The sequence below is a fragment of the Chlamydotis macqueenii genome, chromosome Z (genome assembly GCF_036417535.1).
Source record: "Chlamydotis macqueenii isolate bChlMac1 chromosome Z, bChlMac1.mat, whole genome shotgun sequence".
NCBI classification, from domain to species: domain Eukaryota; kingdom Metazoa; phylum Chordata; class Aves; order Otidiformes; family Otididae; genus Chlamydotis; species Chlamydotis macqueenii.
This window is the reverse complement of record NC_141593.1, coordinates 47,810,916-47,829,002: the sequence shown is the minus strand read 5'-3', so window position 1 is coordinate 47,829,002 and position 18,087 is coordinate 47,810,916. Positions and strand designations below refer to the sequence as shown.

Below are 18,087 nucleotides of genomic sequence, written 5' to 3'. Positions count from 1 at the left end.
CTGTTTCCCTATATACTAAAATGTACTAATTTCCAGCCTAGATATAGCAGCTAGCCAGTGCCAACATTTTATTTCTTCTATACTTTTTAACAGCTATAAATTCTCCACTTCTAGAAGGGCTCAAGATTTTCTACTTCTTTCAAAAAGGAGTTGTCATTCAAAAAAGGCTTGAAAACCTCAGATGAGTATGCTTGTTAGTTCTATTTTAACATATTTACTGTAAATGTCTAAACTCCTTTTCACAATCCCATTATGGAAGATTATTTCTCCTGCCCTCAGACAGAAAAGGGGTTGCTTTGCGCCATCTCCCCAGAAATTACTTTTAACTTAGCAAGCTCATCTTCCAAGCCTATATGCAGTAGGTCAGACAAAGTACAGACAAAGTCTCTTGATGAACTATGAGGTTCTGACTACAAGAGTTTTCTAGTCATGGTACACATAATAAACAAAACATTTGATTCATGCCAGAGGGTATGAATATATTGTCCTCATACCCCTTAATGCCATTCTCACAAAGTATAAACTGGCCAATCATTCATGCAAGTCCTGTTCACAAGCCTATGGGCATCTCAAGTACACCCTTGCACATGCGGTGGGGCTCTGCAGATCATTATCTTATTCACCTCCATGCTATCTGGAGAAGATCTAATGTGAGAGTATCATGCTGTCATCTCTCCCCTATAGGCATGTAGGAACAGGCCTTTCTGTGTGACATTCAAACTGCCTCCATGTTCACCAGGGCTCATCAGTGGTCCAGACACAGTTATTTGTGTTGTCGTTCCTTCTCCCAAGAACCTTTCAGCCACTGCCCAGCAAGCTGGTCTCAGTTAGTCATTTGGTTTTTTGTGGTCCAGAGACCAAGGCCAGCACAGAAGATCCCTGCTTAGGGCCTGCATGAAGTGCCCTTCCCACATCTTAGGGTAAGTGTACTTCCAAGGCAAATGGAGGCAAATGGCTAAACTTGTTCAAGCGGCCTCCAAATTGATCGTTCAAGTTAGTGACTGCCAAACACAGGACAGGAAAGAGAAGGGACTGGATGCCATCCATCATCTACCAATGTATCCCTCCCAGAAGTCTAAACTAGTCAGGCTAGCCAGGATTTAATGCTGTACCTGCCACATCTGCCTTAGACACAACCAGAGGAGTGGTAATTGTCATAGTTTAGCCGTGACATTTGACACTGTCCCGCATGACATCCTTCTCTCTAAACTAGAGAGACACGGGTTTGATGAACGGACCACTCGGTGGATAAGGAGTTGGCTGGATGGTTGCACACAGAGAGGGGGGGGTCAATGGCTCGATATCCAAGCGGAGACCGGTCACGAGTGGCGAACTTCAGGGGTCCGTGTTGGGCCTGGCCTTGTTCAACATCTTTGTTGGTGACACGGACAGTGGGATAGAGTGCACCCTCAGCAAGTTTAGCGACGACACCAAGCTGTGTGGTGCCGTCGACACGCTGGAAGAGAGGGATGCCATCCAGAGGAACCTTGACAGGCTGGAGAGGTGGGCCCGTGCCAACCTCATGAAGTTCAACCAGGCCAAGTACAAGGTCCTACTCCTGGGTCGTGGCAATCCCAAGCACAAATGCAGGCTGGGCGGAGAATGGATCGAGACCAGCCCTGGGGAGAAGGACTTGGGAGTGATGGTGGACAAGAAGCTCAACATGAGCCAGCAATTCACTCTTGCGGCTCAGAAGGCCAACCACATCCTGGGCTGCATCAAGAGGAGTGTGGCCAGCAGGTCGAGGAAGGTGATTCTCCCCCTCTACTCTGCCGTGGTGAGACCCCACCTGGAGTACTGGGTCCAGTTCTGGAAGCCCCAGCATAAGAAGGACATGGAGCAGTTGGAGAGGGTCCAGAGGAGGGCCCTGAAGATGATCAGAGGGCTGGAGCACCTCTCCTATGAGGACAAGCTGAGAGAGTTGGGGCTGTTCAGCTTGGAGAAGAGGAAGCTCTGGGGAGACCTTAGAGGGGTCTTCCAGTACCTTAAGGGGGCCTACAAGAAAGACAGGGAGAGACTTTTCAGTAGGGCCTGTTGTGATAGGACGAGCGGTAATGGTTTTAAAATAGAGGGAGGTAGATTTAGATTAGATATTAGGAAAAAATTTTTGACAATGAGGGTGGTAGAACACTGGAAGAGGTTGCCCAGAGAGGTGGTGGAAGCCCCATCCCTGGAAACGTTCAAGGCCAGGTTGGACGAGGCTCTGAGCAACCTGATCTAGTGGGGGATGTCCCTGCTCCTTGCAGGGGGGTTGGACTAGATGACCTTTGAAGTTCCCTTCCAACCCTAACTGTTCTGTTTCTATGATTCTGATCAGGACCAGATTACACAGTCTCTCTCTCACTCCCCCCACCCTCTGAGAGAATAGGGACAGATAATATAAGGAAAAAGGCTCCAGGTTTGAGATAAGGACTTCGAAAAAATCCTTAAAGTTACCGTTACAGGCAAAAGAGACTCAACTTGGGGAAAACCATTTCTTCCTAAAAACAAAGCAGGATAATGAGACAGAGAACAAGATAACCTCCCCCCATCCCTCCCTTTTCCCGGGCTTAACATTATCTATACTACCTTCCCCCCACCCCCGCCGCTGAGCAGCACAGGGAGGGAAGAGGGGATGGGGGTTACGCTCAGTTAATCACATGTCACTTTATGCCACTCCTTCCTCCTCGAGGAAAGAACTCCTCATATTCCTCCCCTGCTCCATCATGGAGTCCCACCCATGGGCTGCAGTCCTTCGTGAAACTGCTCTGGCGTAGGTAATTTCTTCCACAGGTTACAGTCCCTCCAGAACAGCTGCCCTAACGGGCCCTCTACAGGCCACAGCCTCCTTCAGGGACCACATGCCCAGTAATGGGTCCTTCACAGGCTGCAGGTGGATCTCTGCTCCGCCATGGACCTCCATGGGCTGCAGGGGGACAACCTGCTTCACCATAGTCATCACCACAGGCTGCAGGGAAATCTTGGCCAGGAGCCGCATTACTCCTTCCGCTCCTTCTTCACTGACCTTGGCATCTGCAGCCACTCCCTCTCACAAGAAATTCTTCACAATTGGCTCAGGCAGACACCTCTCAGGTTCTCTTCACATCTCATTCACATCTCATCTCATCTCCACTTCTTGCAGCTGAGCTGGGCTGAGTCGAGCCCAGGCCACCGTCCAGTTGGAGGCCAGAGGGTGAGGGTTGCAAAGCCCACAAGGCTCGTGCCTGCCCCTTTCTGCCCCCGCTCAGCTTCTTCACTTCTCTTCTTTTTTTTTCTGTTTTCCTCTTCTTAAATATGTTATCACAGAGGCGTTATTAGGGAACATTCTGCTACCAATTGGCTCGGCCTTGGCCAGCAGCGGGTCTGCCCTAGGTCCGGCTGAGTCCACTGAACAAAGGGGAACAACTTCTAGCAGCTTCTTACAGAAGCTCCCACCGTAGCCCCACCTCACTAAATAAAACCAGAACAGCAATATGATGTGGTTTTGCAACTGCAGGCTAGAGACAGCATTCACACACAGGGTCTGACCTTTGCAGTGGGGCACAGTTAACTTCCCCCTCCTTTCTGCCAAATCCAACCACTTTTCACGTTCGTCCTACCTGTAAAAAAAAACATAGCTATCAGGGAATCCCCAGGAGGCCTCAGGCAGCCGTTCAGGTTCCAAATTCATGTCTCAATTGGCTGCATTTGTCAGGACTATTGGTAAAGGCCTGTAGTTTCTCTCTTAACAGAATGTAAGATTATCAGAGTGGACTGTGAGCTCCTAGCACTACTGATTCCTGTTCTGTACAAGCCCATTCTATGACATTCCATACACACATGATGTTATTTTCTATCTTGTAGATCTAGTAATAGCAACTTGAGGTATGAGTAACCTCAAGCAAAAGAAACTCCAAAACATAAATAGAAGTGCACTGATTAAATGTAATAAAACTTGTATTTGAGCTTCAGTGATTAGAGAAAACAAGACTTTAAGGAACACTCACAGGACTTCTCCCTAACAGCTTATCTGTTAAAACTCAAAGGCAAAAGAAAAGGAGTATGGGCTCTGTTACTAGAGAAGCTGACAAATTCAAAGCCATAGCTCTAGCTAGAAAGTCAGCTAGCAGATACAAGATCAAAAAAAAAAAAACCCCAACAACAACAAAACACCCCAGAAAATTAAATACAAGCTGAGATTCTAGTTTACCTCTCTGATATATATTAACTAAGGTGCAAGCTTCACTGTTGATGCACAGTCTTTGTTTTCTACAGTACAGTCTTTAAAAAAAAACATTTAAGATCTACATAAGTTATTATATTAAATTCAAGTTTAAATGAGTACTTCCATATGCAAAAGTATGATTTGCGTATGCAGACACAGGAATAAAGCAACAAACATACGTAAATGCGCAATTTTGCAGGTAGCTCTATCATTCTATATTAAGCATTTTTTTTGTTTTTGGGGGGGGGTTGGGGTTTTTTTGGTGGCTTTTTTTTTGTTGTTTTTTTGTTTTTTACAATAACCACACGAAATTTTTGACAAATACCAAATTTCTCTCCTTGTCCCAAAGCGATCTCCAGGTCTCACATCCCCAACATGGTCCACGCAGATTTTTTATTAAAAATAATCTTTTCAGTGATGCTCAGACAACTACACATCAGAAAGGTCTTTGACGATGAAGCCTGGACAAAGGTCGGCCTGCGTACAGAAGGACTGCAAAGTTTGGTCTGGATTTATTTCCTGAATGAATAAAGACTTGCACTTAACAGTTTCTTCCATTAAGCACTGAATTCAAGAACCTGTTGAGTAATCCTCCTCATAGCCTCAGTACTGCTTTTATTCAAAATAAAGTTCACAGCCTTGGAAAATCTTCACATACAGTGATCTGTATAGGGCTGAATTCTCAAAAGGGTCAGCAGAAGGATCAGAAAGAATAAAAGAAGGATTTTTAACATCTCGCTAATGAGTCAGAAATTTAGGTCATGATTCTGGAGGACTACTCTACAGATGGAGTTGTGTATGGAGCCTTTCCTTCAACTCCTAAATTTGAGTGCTGGAAAGACCTGCATGCACTCTGCCATGGGAAGAAATCATAGGCCTCATTCATAGCTTTGATTTCCAGAGAGGTACGTATTCCTTGTCTAAAATATAACTGAAGCACAATCTGGGAAACGTAGCCTCTAAGTTTTTGAGAGAGATGTGGTCGGGTAACAAGGTGTTGGGAAAAAAAAAAAAAGAAAAAAGACAGTATTTAATAACAGGGTTTCAAGAGCTACTTCCTCATACACAAGGCTTAGTTTTCAGAGAAGATTAATTGCTCTTTGCAGTTTCTTCAAGTCCACACACTCACAGTGACAGGACCCAACAGCTAACAAGCTGATATGTAAACAACAGTTTTTGTCTTTTTGCCTCCCCATTTCTCTCCTCTATTTCCTTGATTTCCCAGGCAGTAATTGCAGTTCCCCCCTATCCCATATGTGTGCCTGCTTCACATATGGCAAGGCAGGCCACCCGGATGCTGCTGCTGAAAGTTTAAAAACAAAGTTAAACCTATTTTCCCCTTGGAAATAAAAGTGTTCTTCCTTGACCCATCCACTCAACTATTTTAAATATGGAAATACACCTTCCAGCATCTACCAATAGATCAAGAGTTATGGAAGGATGGACAGACAGAGCAGTAAAAAGGCATTCTTCCCTTCCGAAAACCAGATTTAAAAAAAAAAAAAAAGGTCCAACCAAAAAACCATTTATATCCCATGCACTGCAATTACACTGCAATATGTTTTGTAGAACATTTTTCTACATTTCATGCACAACGCACAACTGCTGCAAGACCACATCTTATGTCTGTTTCCTTATCAATGGACTAGTCCCTTTCCTATCTATCACCAGAATCCACCACATGTTGTTTCAACTGCCAGGTCTCATATAACTTCCTCCACTTCAATAGAGTGGATACAATCACACTGACACAGGGCAGCAAAGCCGTGAGAAGTCAAACCATATTCTTTGCCATGGGGCAGTACTCTGCATAAATTCTGAGAATAAAACACTATAACCAATTGCTGGTAGGCAAGGATATATACAAAGATGTTTAGAGATACAAATGGCCACAAGTTGTACCAGAGGAGGTTTAGATTGGATGTGAGGAAAAACTTTTTCTCCCAAAGAGTGGTCAGGCACTGGAATGGCCTGCCCAGGGAGGTGGTGGAGTCGCCGTCCCTGGCAGTGTTCAAGAGGTGGCTTGATGAGGAGCTACAAGATATGGTTTAGTAGCTGTGGCAGCAATGGCAGTGGGAAGACGGTTGGACTAGGTGATCTTATAGGTCCCATCCAACCATGTGATTCTATGATTCTATGAAATGTCCCTCCTATACCACACAGTGTCAGTGAACTTTGGGAGAAAAGGAGCTTGTAAAAAAAAACAAAACAAAACAAAATAGAATAGGCATTTCCTCAGTGATCCAAGCAAATACAACAGCAAACTGGCCACCACAAGATGAGATTCCAAACCAGAGGTTTACTAGTGAACTCGATGGTTAAGAAGAGGAACACAGATTAATCTATTTCCTTTCTAGATTCTTTCTCCTCATTAATCAGGCTAAAAGCCATTTATATAAATTTCAATACATGTTCCTACTGTGTCTAATTTCTCATTTAGAGCTAAAATGCCCCTTAAATCACAATAAACTCCATAACCTTATTCTTTCTATAGCAGCTTTCACTTCCACATATTACATTAGAACAGTCCTAATGCTGTTTGCTTGCAAGTTTGCCTTAAGTTGGATGTGTAAAAGTGTAATACAGACCTCTTTCCTTATCTGAGCACTTTTGAAGGAAAGGCTGCAGATAATATCTGTGCTATCATGTAGTAGTAAGAAAGCTGGATTTATGGTGACCCAACTGTTGTAACAAAATTGCATAACGCTACTTCAGCTACGCTTAGTGTCTCAGTACTTCTGTGTTCATGTGCAGACTTAACTAACCCAGCTCTTGCATGCATCCATGTGAAAATTCAGAGGACAATCTATAGAAGCAAGCACAATTCATTCCTTCTTGCTAATCAGCACTAGTATTCAGCCCTGCTTTATTGTCCTCACAATATAATTCTCTCCCATTGACTCACCCAGCCATGCCCAACTGTATACACATGCACTTGATCTGAACAAAGCCCTATTCATTCTTTTATGCTTTTGCAGAAGAAGGTATGCTTGCATGCTTTAGAGGCTATAGTCAGACTGACTCCACATTCACTTACTGCATAGATAAATCTACAGAACGGGAAAAAGCACTCCAGCTTGTCAGAGCTGGACCTTAGACTCTGCACTATTGTCCTTACAGGAGCGTACTTTATTAACATAAATCTGTCGGCAACACGCAGGGTCCATGACAGCTTTTGAACATCAGACCTACATCAAGACTTAGGTTCCATGAAATCTCTGAAGATAATGAAATCATTATTCCGCTCAAAGCAGGGGTAATAAGGACTAAAAGCTAGACCAGGTTGGTAAAGGGTAAAGGGATAAAAGCTAGACCAGGTTGTTCAGGGTCTTGCCCATACAAGTATTGAAAGTCTCTAAAAACAGAAGGTCCACTGTCTCTTTCTCAGCAATATGCATGTTTATGCATATAAAATAACATGTAATAATGATAATTATATGTTTTATATATTTATCATGTTTTGTGTATATACATATAATACAGATTCCAGATCTTTACAAATAATTTCAATATACGTAACCAAGAAAACGTAAATTTACTTAAATAAAACTGGTAGACTACAGCAACAGCTTGAGATCAGACAGAACATGCATAGACCAGGGAGACAGAAGATCCATATACCAGAGGATGTGATTAAGTAGGCATTTGGATTCTATTCAGACATTACGGCTCCCATGAAGATGGAAGACATGCAAGTGCTACACTGATGGACTGCTCCAGACTAAGCTCAATAATTTAGAAAAATTATTCCACAGGCAATACATGGTATCCACCATGTACTTTTCACTTGTATTTAAAGTCAGAACCTGTAAGGCAATAAATCTACTTTTGGCATTTTGACCAATTTAGTCTTATCCAACATTTAGCCATACGCAGATTCTTGCTACCTTTTGAGGTTAAACAATACACCTCCTCCTTGTCTCCTACTGTTATTAGCTTTACCAGTCTGAAGACTTTAATTAGAATTGCTGGCCAACATGAAAACACAATGACAAAAGAAAGTGTAATTATAGGGACACATCTCATTACTACTACTACTATTATGTTTTGTTCCTCTAATACTTTCAGTAAGCTAATGCTTGTTCACAGATGCAAATTTAACTTTTACAATGCTCCAGAGTCTTCGTATGTGACAGCAATCTACAGATGTTGCAAGAGCATTAATTGCATTTACATCATGTCGCTTTCTCTTCTGTCTCCATTAAGTTGTCAGCTGCTGGAAACAGGTTAAAGTCATCACTACTCAATTGGCAGAGACATGTAAAAGTAATGGATTATTTCCCTCTGTCCAACAGCTGGCTTTATTGAGTATAGATCCCCATAGCAATCAACAGATAGAAAGATGAAGTGCTGAACTTATGCAGAAGTAGTAAGAGGCAAACCAACTGTAAAACAGACAAGGCAAGCTTGTAATGGGCATGCCAGTGCTAAGACCTGGGAGGCTACTGCATGCAGTGATATCCTTCCAGGGGCATCCCTGCAGCCCACTTGACCTCTCATAGATAAGGCACCAACCTGCTGAGCAGCAGTAGGGCCACATGGCTCCTCTTTCTGCTGAGGGGAGGACAGAAAGAGGTGCACCCTTCTGCAGCCTCAGAGAGGCCTAGCTGTGTAGCTCTAGCCTGTTACCTGTAAAGAGAAACACAGCCAGCATCCTGCTGTTCTGCCCAGGGGTCCACACACAGCTAGCCACTTCTGAAGTCAGGGTTTTTCAGTCTCATCTGCAAATTGGTTCAATCTCATTGCAAACTGTTTGTGCTCCCTTCCACCTTCCCTTCAGCAATAGGAGCATGTTGACTCCCCTAGCAGAATAAAAGCTCTAAATCCAGAGCAATAGGAGCCCCTCTATGCAGGCTTTCCAGCTGCAAAAGAGCCACTCTGTGGTACCCTACTACAGCTGGAGGACCAGTACAACTTGAATATATCAAGCCCGCAACAGCTGCCTGGTACCATAAGGCTTCTCTAGATCTCTCTGAGTCCCCCACAGGAACCTTCCCTGTGTCAGCTTCAGAACAAGGGGAAGGAGTGCAGTGGGGTGAAAGGCAGGCATTTGTCTGCAGCCTTAGGGACACTTGTTCTTCCTAAAACAGAATGCAACAAGCATTCTAGGCAGCTCTCAACCTTCCTATTATAATCTAGGAGCATGTGGCAGTTTTTAGTTTCTCCTAGGTTGCAGGCTTCTGATCCTTACAATGAGTAATTTGTCAAATCCTTGCAGTAGAAAAATCACTCCTAGGACTTAGCAAACCATTCAACTCACCTTCTTCATCGCTGCTGCAATCTTAGTAACTTTGTCTTTATCAGAGACATGTCTATCACCCACAGCAGAGCTTCTCAAAGGAATTTCAGGTTTTAAACTGCCTGCAGTGGCCTTTCATACTTCAATATCCCCTGCAGATCTCTGGCAGGGCAATCATGCCAATCACTACGGCTAACCAGCTTAGTTCTTTAATGCAGACATGCCAGGGTATCGGAAGCAAGATAAGAGAACTGGATATGTAGGCAAAGGAATATCTCTTTAATGTGAAACAGAGAGAAATTAGTCACAGATCACCAAAGCCAGAGCAAGCTGAACCAACAATTTCTCATTTACTGGCAGGATATTCTCCCAGTTTAACACTACCCAAGCATTTACTCCTTTCTACACCCAGCACAGGCAAAGTTACACAGAAGACATGAAATCTAACAAGCATGAAATTTGGCATGCAATTTAACAAGTTAAAATGCTGGATTCTGCGCCTGGGAGAGAGTAATACTGGGCACAAGCATAAATTAGGAGAGAAGTGGCTGGAGAGCAGCCCCACAGAAAGGAATCTGGGGGTGCTGGTTGGCAGTAGGCTCAATATGAGTCACCGGTGGGCCCTGGCAGCCAAGAGGGCAAACTGCATCCTAGGGTGCATCAAATACAACATAACCAGCCAGTCAAAAGAGAATATTATCTTGCCGTATTTAGCTTTGGGACAGCCTAATCTTGAGTATTCTGTGCAGTTCTAGGCCCTACCATTTAAAATGATGTTAAGGTACCTGAATTATGTTAAGGTACCTTTAAAGTTGCCAAGCTGCTGTCCGTCATATCTGAAAAGTTGTGGCAATCCGGTGAGGTTCCCAATGACTGGAAAAGGGGTAACATAACCCCCACTTTTAGAAAGGGAAACAAGGAAGACCTGGGGAACTACAGGACAGTCAGCCTCACCTCTATGCCTGGCAAGGTCATGGAGCAGATTCTCCTGGAAACCATGCATATGGAATGCAAGGAGGTGATTGGTGACAGCCAAACTGCTTTGCTAAGGGCAAATCATGCCTGATCAATTTGATGGCCTTCTACAATGGAGTTGGAGCATCAGTGGACAAGGGACAAGCATCTGATGTCACCTACCTGGAGTTCTGCAAAGCATTTGACACTGTCCTACATAGCATCCTTGTCTCTAAACCGGAGAGACATGGATTTGATGGACGGACCAGTCAGTGGATAAAGAATTGGCTGGAGGGCTGCACTCAGAGAGTGCTGGTCAACAGCTCAATGTCCAGGTGAAGACCGGTGACAAGTGGCATTCCTCAGGGGTGGCTACTGGGACCATCCCTGCTTAATATCTTTGCTGGTGACATGCACAGTGGGATAGACTGCACCCTCAGCAAGTTCACCAACAACACCAAGTTCTGTGGTGTGCTTGATACATGGGAAGGGAGGGGTGCCATTCAGAGAGAGCTTGACATGCTGAAGAGGTGGGCCCGTGCCAACCTCATGAAGTTCACCAGGCAAAGTGCAAGGTCCTGTACAGGGGTCGGGGCAGTCGGACGCACAAATACAGGCTGGGTGGAGAATGGATCGAGAGCAGGCCAGAGGAGAAGGAGCTGGGGGAGCTGGTGGACAAGAAGCTCAACATAAGCCAGCAGTGTGTGCTCACAGCCTATAAAGCCAACTGCATCCTGGGCTGCATCAAGAGGAGCATGGCCAGCAGGTTGAGGGAGGTGATTCTCCCCCTCTACTCTGCCCTGGTGAGACCCCACCTGGAGTACTGGGTCCATCTCTGGAGCCCCCAACTTAAGAAGGACACGGACCAGTTGGAGAAGGTCCAGAGGAGGGCCACGATGATGATAAAAGGGCTGGAGCAGCTCTCCTATGAGGACAGGCTGAGAGAGTTGGGGCTGTTCCGCCTGGAGAAGAGGAGGCTCTGGGGAGACCTGATAGCGGTCTTCCAGTACCTCAAGGGGGCCTACAGGAAAGACAGGGAGAGACTCTTCAGTAGGGCCTGTTATGATAGGAGTAGGGGTAATGGTTTCAAAATAGAGGGAGGTAGATTTAGATTAGATATTAGGAAAAAAATTTTGACAATGAGGGTGGTAGAACACTGGAAGAGGTTGCCCAGAGAGGTGGCAGATGCCCCATCCCTGGAAACATTCAAGGCCAGGTTGGATGAGGCTCTAAGCAACCTGATCTAGTTGGGGACGTCCCTGCTCCTTGCAGGGGGGTTGGACTAGGTGACCCTTGAAGGTCCCTTCCAACCCTAGCCATTCTATGATTCTATGGTTCAGAGGCATTAGATACACAGGTTGCATGGAAATGGGTGGAAACAGGACAAAGGTCCACCACTCTGCCCAGTTCCCTTACAGGCATTTTTACTGCAGTAGTAGTAGCCTTGTTCAGAATAACGCCATGTGGAACACGTTCATTCACACTCTCGCAGCAAATAGTTCAATAAGCACATCTTAGCTCAGAAGGGGCAAGTCAGTCTTACGGCTTGAATCCAGTAACTGAAGTACCTTCTTTCAATGCTTTGGATCTACTTACTGCAAGGGTATACACATGACACACTCTTCCAGAAGACTACCACTACCTCCCTCAATCTCTACGTGTCCAACTGCTTCATAGTCCTTCCTGACAGCTCTTCTCTGCTTGGACGTTTCTGGGTCCAAGACTCTGAAAATCTGTATAGTTCCCAGTGCTGAGGCTGTTCCAAGCTGTGCAACACACTGCAGATGCCAGGCATACTTGTAACTGAACAGCCTACCACATCACTTCAAAGACCTTTAAAGTCACTAATACTCCACAAGCTCAGGTAATAACTGAATATCTTCCCATCTGTAAGACTGTGATAGTCCCTTAATCATGGCACTCACATACGTAGAAAAAAATGCAAGAAAAAAATTTCTTGCTGCATTATAGCCGTATGAGCAATATGAGATACACAGAAAAAAAATGCAGTTTGCTGCCTTTATGTGTGGCCTTGCCCAAGCCATTTATGCGGGTTCACAAGACCAGTGGCCACCAGTACCTTTCTCTTCAGACCTTTCACTCAAAGGCAGAGCTATATGCCAATGGGAACCACATGCAAAGAGGAAGACTGTTTCAGGGTAGTAGCAATTGTAAAGAGTGGCAGTCTGACACTGGATTAAAGCAATGGATTAAAAATGGGAATAAGATAGAGATAGATTTGGATCTAGAAACTGTATACTTTGATATAAATAACCCCAACACTGCTTAGACATCTTTCAAGTGTTTTCTCACTGCACCTTGAAATACCAGCTGTAAGATTCTGTTCAATACACCTGACTTGTTCCCACTTGCAAGATTAAATAAAACTTAGACCTTCCATATACAGAAATAAGACAAACATGTCCTCAATGTTTACTTAAAAGTTTTAATTATATATAGATATTAATAACACTCCATGGAGCCTAAGCACTTTTATGCAAGACCTTAGAAGTTCCAACAGCACTTCCATAGTCTATTGCAATGTACCAAAAAAGGTACTTGCTTCTTACATAATGAGGGGGGAAACTTTCAAGGCAAACAGGTTTAGCCCCCATGCTTAGCTAGCAGTCAGATCTCTGCACCATACACTTCTGAGGTGGATCCTATGGAAACAAAGGGTGGGTTTTTTTCTTACACAAGTGTAGAATTAACATATAGACATTGTTTTCAGACCTTTGTTAATCAAGTTAGTGACTATGCTGCCCTGAACAGTTTCCTGCCTGACTGCTGCTGCCACACAACATTCATATACTTTTGCGCTGAATCAGCTCTACCTGAGAGTGCAGAACTGAGCTATTTTCTACACCATCACATATGTCCTGTCCTGTGGAAATGGATCTTGCAACCTGCAGTGTCTTCTGCATTCAACATCCAGAAATGCTGCACAGTTCTGCCTCCATTGCAAAATGCTGCTTTTTATGAAATAATAATCTTTTAAAGGGACAAGCATGCTACAATCCCAGCTTTTAAATCCTAGAAACTTCCTGCTACAGAGTATTATACTATTGCTCTTTGAATAATGTTCTGGGTTCTTCAGCTGTAAAGCCAGGCAGAAAAACATTTAGCTTCAAAAAAGTGTAACAGGTGAGAACGTATCCTTTCACACAGACACTTTCCCTATAACTATTACTACTTTCATGGATTTATACACATCGCACAATGCCAGATAGTCACTCAGGAAGACTTCATTCTTTAGATCCCCAGTTCACCAAGTCGTTTATTGAGTTGATGCGAGACTTGGCTTAACATTTATTCTTGTGTATTACACAAATACAGTAGCTGCCAGGTTCTTACAGCATACAGCCACATCTTGTTCGGGCTTGCCTACACTCTTTCATCTGCCACAGAAAAGCTAAGCAGTTAATATCTCCCAGGCCAGCACTGAAGATGGAAACCAGTAATTTCTTATCCTCCATACTGGAAGAACTGAACTGCTTCTGCCTTGAATCCTAACCTAATCTGCTCTCCCTTGTTTGAAGATAAGCGCCACTGTTAAAGCCCCGAAACTTTCCTGATTTTACTACCTAAATAAAAAATCCACCCACCAATTTAAACTCAAAGACATCCGTCAATGGTGACTCTCTCTTGGGCATCTGTTATAAAGGTTAGCTACCTCACAATTAAAGATGCATGGCAATTTGGGTTTGTCTATTTCAGCTTTAGTCAGTACTTCTACCTCTACATATCAAAGCTTCCTGAACCCCAGATACATTACATCTCTGTGGTTACTTTTACAGCTTATGCCTGGAATCTTGCAAAATACAATCATGCTTGTCATTGTTTTTAACCTCCATCTCCTTTACTCCTCAAATCAGCTACTCTATCACTTTTTCCTGGGAATTTAAACTAACCAGTCTGTCATTATTCATGCTTTGCCATCTGTCCTTTATAAGTAACCACACCAAACAAGCACCTTCCTGGATCTCATTCTTCTTTCAATTTTAACACACAACTGAGCTCTTTAGCCAGCTCTTTACTGATGACCAGTCACAAAAGTTCTAAAATTGCTTACTGAATTTGTTGAGAACCATACTTCTGGTTTCTCAGTTAACACATACAGGAAAATAGCACTCTCTACTTATATGTGAAAATGGAAAGGAAAAAAAAAAAAAAAGAGGTGCTGGAATGGAACACAAGCATCTAGTGAACACTGTTGGCTTGTTGAACACTAACATTTCTATGATGACAGACCTATACAGCAGCCAGACCTTTTTTCATTCCTAAGCTACTTAGTAGCTTAAGCTATGCTACTCACAGATAGTAGCATACTTTTATATACATATATATGACATTTCTATCAACTCTTCTGAATGTAAGGTCTCTAGTTTTTTTTTATACAGTCTCCTCTACTATATCCTTCTTACATAAATTTATTTCCATTTGTTTTATTTGCCACTAAACTAAACACACTCTGTTAACTACATTCCTCATTTTTCTTCTCAATGAATGACAGGTCTAGGAGGGAAGTAGTTCTCTGCCTGCCCACTGCTTACTAGGTTCACCTGTCAGGCTTTAAATTTCAGGGCTGTGAAATAAGAGAGATTTCATTTCTGTTACTGAGAGGAAATAACACAACTGAACAAAAGGCAAGCTATGTAGCCTCTCACAATCAAATTCTGTTGTGGGTGTGGGCAGGTATACTCATCTTTTAAGGTGTAGGGACGATTTTATTTCTCAGACATGTTAAGATTTCCTGCTTGTCACATATAGGTCTCTCTCTCAAAACAAGAAAGAATTTGACTATGATTTGAGTGTTCCATATCTTTTTTTTTTTCATTCAAAACAAGTTTTAGAACCTGCAACAAGAGCTTGGGAGCAGCACACAGGGAGGTGGTGGAGTCGCCATCCCTGGCAGTGTTCAAGAGGCGGCTTGATGAGGAGCTACAAGATATGGTTTAGTAGCTGTGGCAGCAATGGTAGTCGGAAGACGGTTGGACTAGATGATCTTATAGGTCCCATCCAACCATGTGATTCTATGAATTCTATGAATTCTATAAGATAGCAGGTTACCTAGCAACAGATGTAACTTCTGCTTTGAAAATTGCTTCAGGAGGGTCTAAAATTGAAAGACAATTTTAAAAAATAATCATACTACACTAAAAAAAAAAAAAGCATTTGCACTTGGAAGCATTTTGCCTCAAGCAGTTATTTTCTGAAGTATGAAACTGATGATAGCATTTGCCTAAGAGTAGATACGTGGTATCAACACAGGCAATTGAATATACTGAGACTGTACATAGTTAGACTCTAATAATTCACTTCCACAAAATAAGTTGCTTCTGCTCAGGAACTACACCTAAAATGTAAAAATTAATCTTGTATCATCACCATTGCAAGCAGATTTTTTTTTAATTCTTCCCAGACACGATATAATTTACTAAGTTGTCATGGAAATGTGTCACCACTCAATGCAATCATGTTACATATTTAAACATGTACATATAGATCATTTCAATTGATAACATTTAGCACATACTTAAGAAGTTGTAAATGTCAATTTACAAAATCAAGAAATACTCATTTCCAATATACGAAAAAACTAAACAATACTCACAGGACCAACAGAGGTTGGGAGGATATGTGCTGTGCTTACAAAATAATTAACGCTACTTCCCTCTGCAAAACTTCCCAACTGTAACCTGAGTTCCCGAGCCCAACAATTTCTAGTGCTATCTACAGTATTTTGTTAATATTTGCAGAGAATGACCAATAAAAGATATGAGAAGCTATCTGGTCACTTGCAGCTTACCCAGTAGCTACAGAGTTTGGTTCAGGTACCTGCCTGTTGGAAACATGGTTATCACTGAAGTTGTGATGCTGTTGTAAAACAGGACTTTGACCTACTTCACCTTTGACACTGACCTAGGAGGCAAAGAAGTTATTACTGAACACATGACAAACTGCCTCCTTAAAATCACATGGTATGACTTGGGATGACATCAGATTTTTTTTAAATTTTATTTATTTTTTTACATATGACTGCTCTGTACCACATGCAATGGGGCTGAGGCTACAACTTTGGGTCATAAGCACAGGGCTTCTCAAGTGACTCTAGGGCTCTCCAAGCACCCCTCAAACACAGATATCTTATTCTGCAGGAGCACTGCCAACCTGAGAGCCTTGGTACCAGTCCTGAGCTGGACAGTGCACTATGCCCCAGAGTAAACCTGCCCCATCAGAAGGGAGGTAAGGTTGAAAGCCCACAGGACATGGCACCACCACTTCATGTGCCAGCCTCGCCTGCCCCAAGATATTAAAAAGGGCCAGGCTACTGCCAGCCGGTGAAGCACAGTGAAGAGTGGGGGCCACTCCAGATGTATTCAGACAGGAGCAAGGCCCCCCACCAAAAACCCTTCCAGGGGCTGACATGGTCCCAGGCCTACTATCCAGCCTACTGGGTGGGTACAGGAGCATGACACTTACTTTATCTTTCACAGCAGAGGGGGCAGAGGTCGCCAACTGCTTGGAGCCCTTGCTAGGCTTTCTGCCCGCACCGTCGCTGCCGCCGCTCTCAACCTTGATAAGGCAGTGCCTGGGGGAGATGTACTTCACGTCGGGCGGCGTGGCTGAATGGCGCTCGCTGTGGCTGCGAAAGAGCTGTGGCGAGCCGGGCACGCAGGCAGTGGCAGCCGCGGCGTTGCATGACGAAGAGGAGGAGGAGGAGAAGGAGAAAGCCTTGGGGGCTGCCTTGCCCGGGTCCTCGGGCGCGAAGTAGTCTGGACGGCACATGGCACGCAGCTTGCACAGGGACGAGCCGTGCCCGCTGTAGGGGTCCTCGAAGTCGCGGTCTTTCTGTGCGCGGTAGGCGCGGACCAGGTCACTGGTGTCCTCGCGCAGGCGGCGGTGGGGAAAGCCAGGCGAGGTGTGGTGCTGGTGAAGGTGGAGGTGCGGCGGCCCGTCGGGGCGGGGCGCGCTGCCGGCACCGTTGCGCTTCTCTCGGTAGTCGGGCCGCGGAGGTTGCGGGGGACTCTTTGCCTTGTTATTGCCCACGCTGAAGTACTTATTCAGCCATTTGGCCATCGTGTCTCCGGGTGGCGGCCTGTCAGCACCGAGCGCTGCCCCCGGTGCCCCGCGCGGCAGCCCCGCTCACCTCCACCGCCGCCCGCATGGAGAACCAGGGCACAGGCCACTCTTCAGCTGCTGACAACTGGAAGTGACCGCTTAAGTCCCCGGCTTCCCGGCGGGGCGGAACCGCTCCCGGCCCGAGCCGGGCGCTCGCCGTAGCTCCGCGCCCTCCACCGCAGCTCCGGCGCTCTCGCGAGCCCCGCCCCCGCTCCTCCGCGCTGGCAGCGCAGCCCGGCCTGACCTCAGCACGCACCGGAGAGGCGGGGGACGCATCTGGATGCGGGCCCGGCAGCCAGGGCCCGCCCACCGCAGCGGCCGGGGGCGGGGAGAACCGGGCGGGGCCGGGCCAGGTGCGGGGGGGGGTGTGTGCGCTGCGCGCTTCACCCTGGACGCCGAGTGGGAAGCAGGGGCAGGCCCAGCGGCCATCGGCGGGCAGCCGGCGCCGAGGCTCATCGCTTTCTCCTCGTAAGCCCGGGGAGGGACAGGAAGCGCGTCATCACCATCATTACAGATGACAAATTTGGTGGCCTTCTGTGACGGGGTTACAGCATTCGTGGATAAGGGACAACAAAGTGACGTTATTTAG

General features: G+C 45.0%; 1 protein-coding gene across 4 annotated transcripts in view; it reads right to left on the bottom strand.

The window, feature by feature from the left end:
- The window catches only part of SHB (SH2 domain containing adaptor protein B), a 109,405-nt gene extending 91,689 nt beyond the window's left edge, over nucleotides 1–17,716 (bottom strand). For all 4 annotated transcript variants that reach the window (XM_086771101.1, XM_086771100.1, XM_086771102.1 and 1 more), the window contains exon 1: nucleotides 16,860–17,716. In XM_086771101.1, coding sequence (XP_086627227.1) covers nucleotides 16,860–17,456 — 597 coding nt within the window. In that variant the 5' untranslated portion in view covers nucleotides 17,457–17,716. The remainder of the gene's footprint in view (nucleotides 1–16,859) is intronic.
- Between the last annotated feature and the right edge of the window lie 371 nt (nucleotides 17,717–18,087).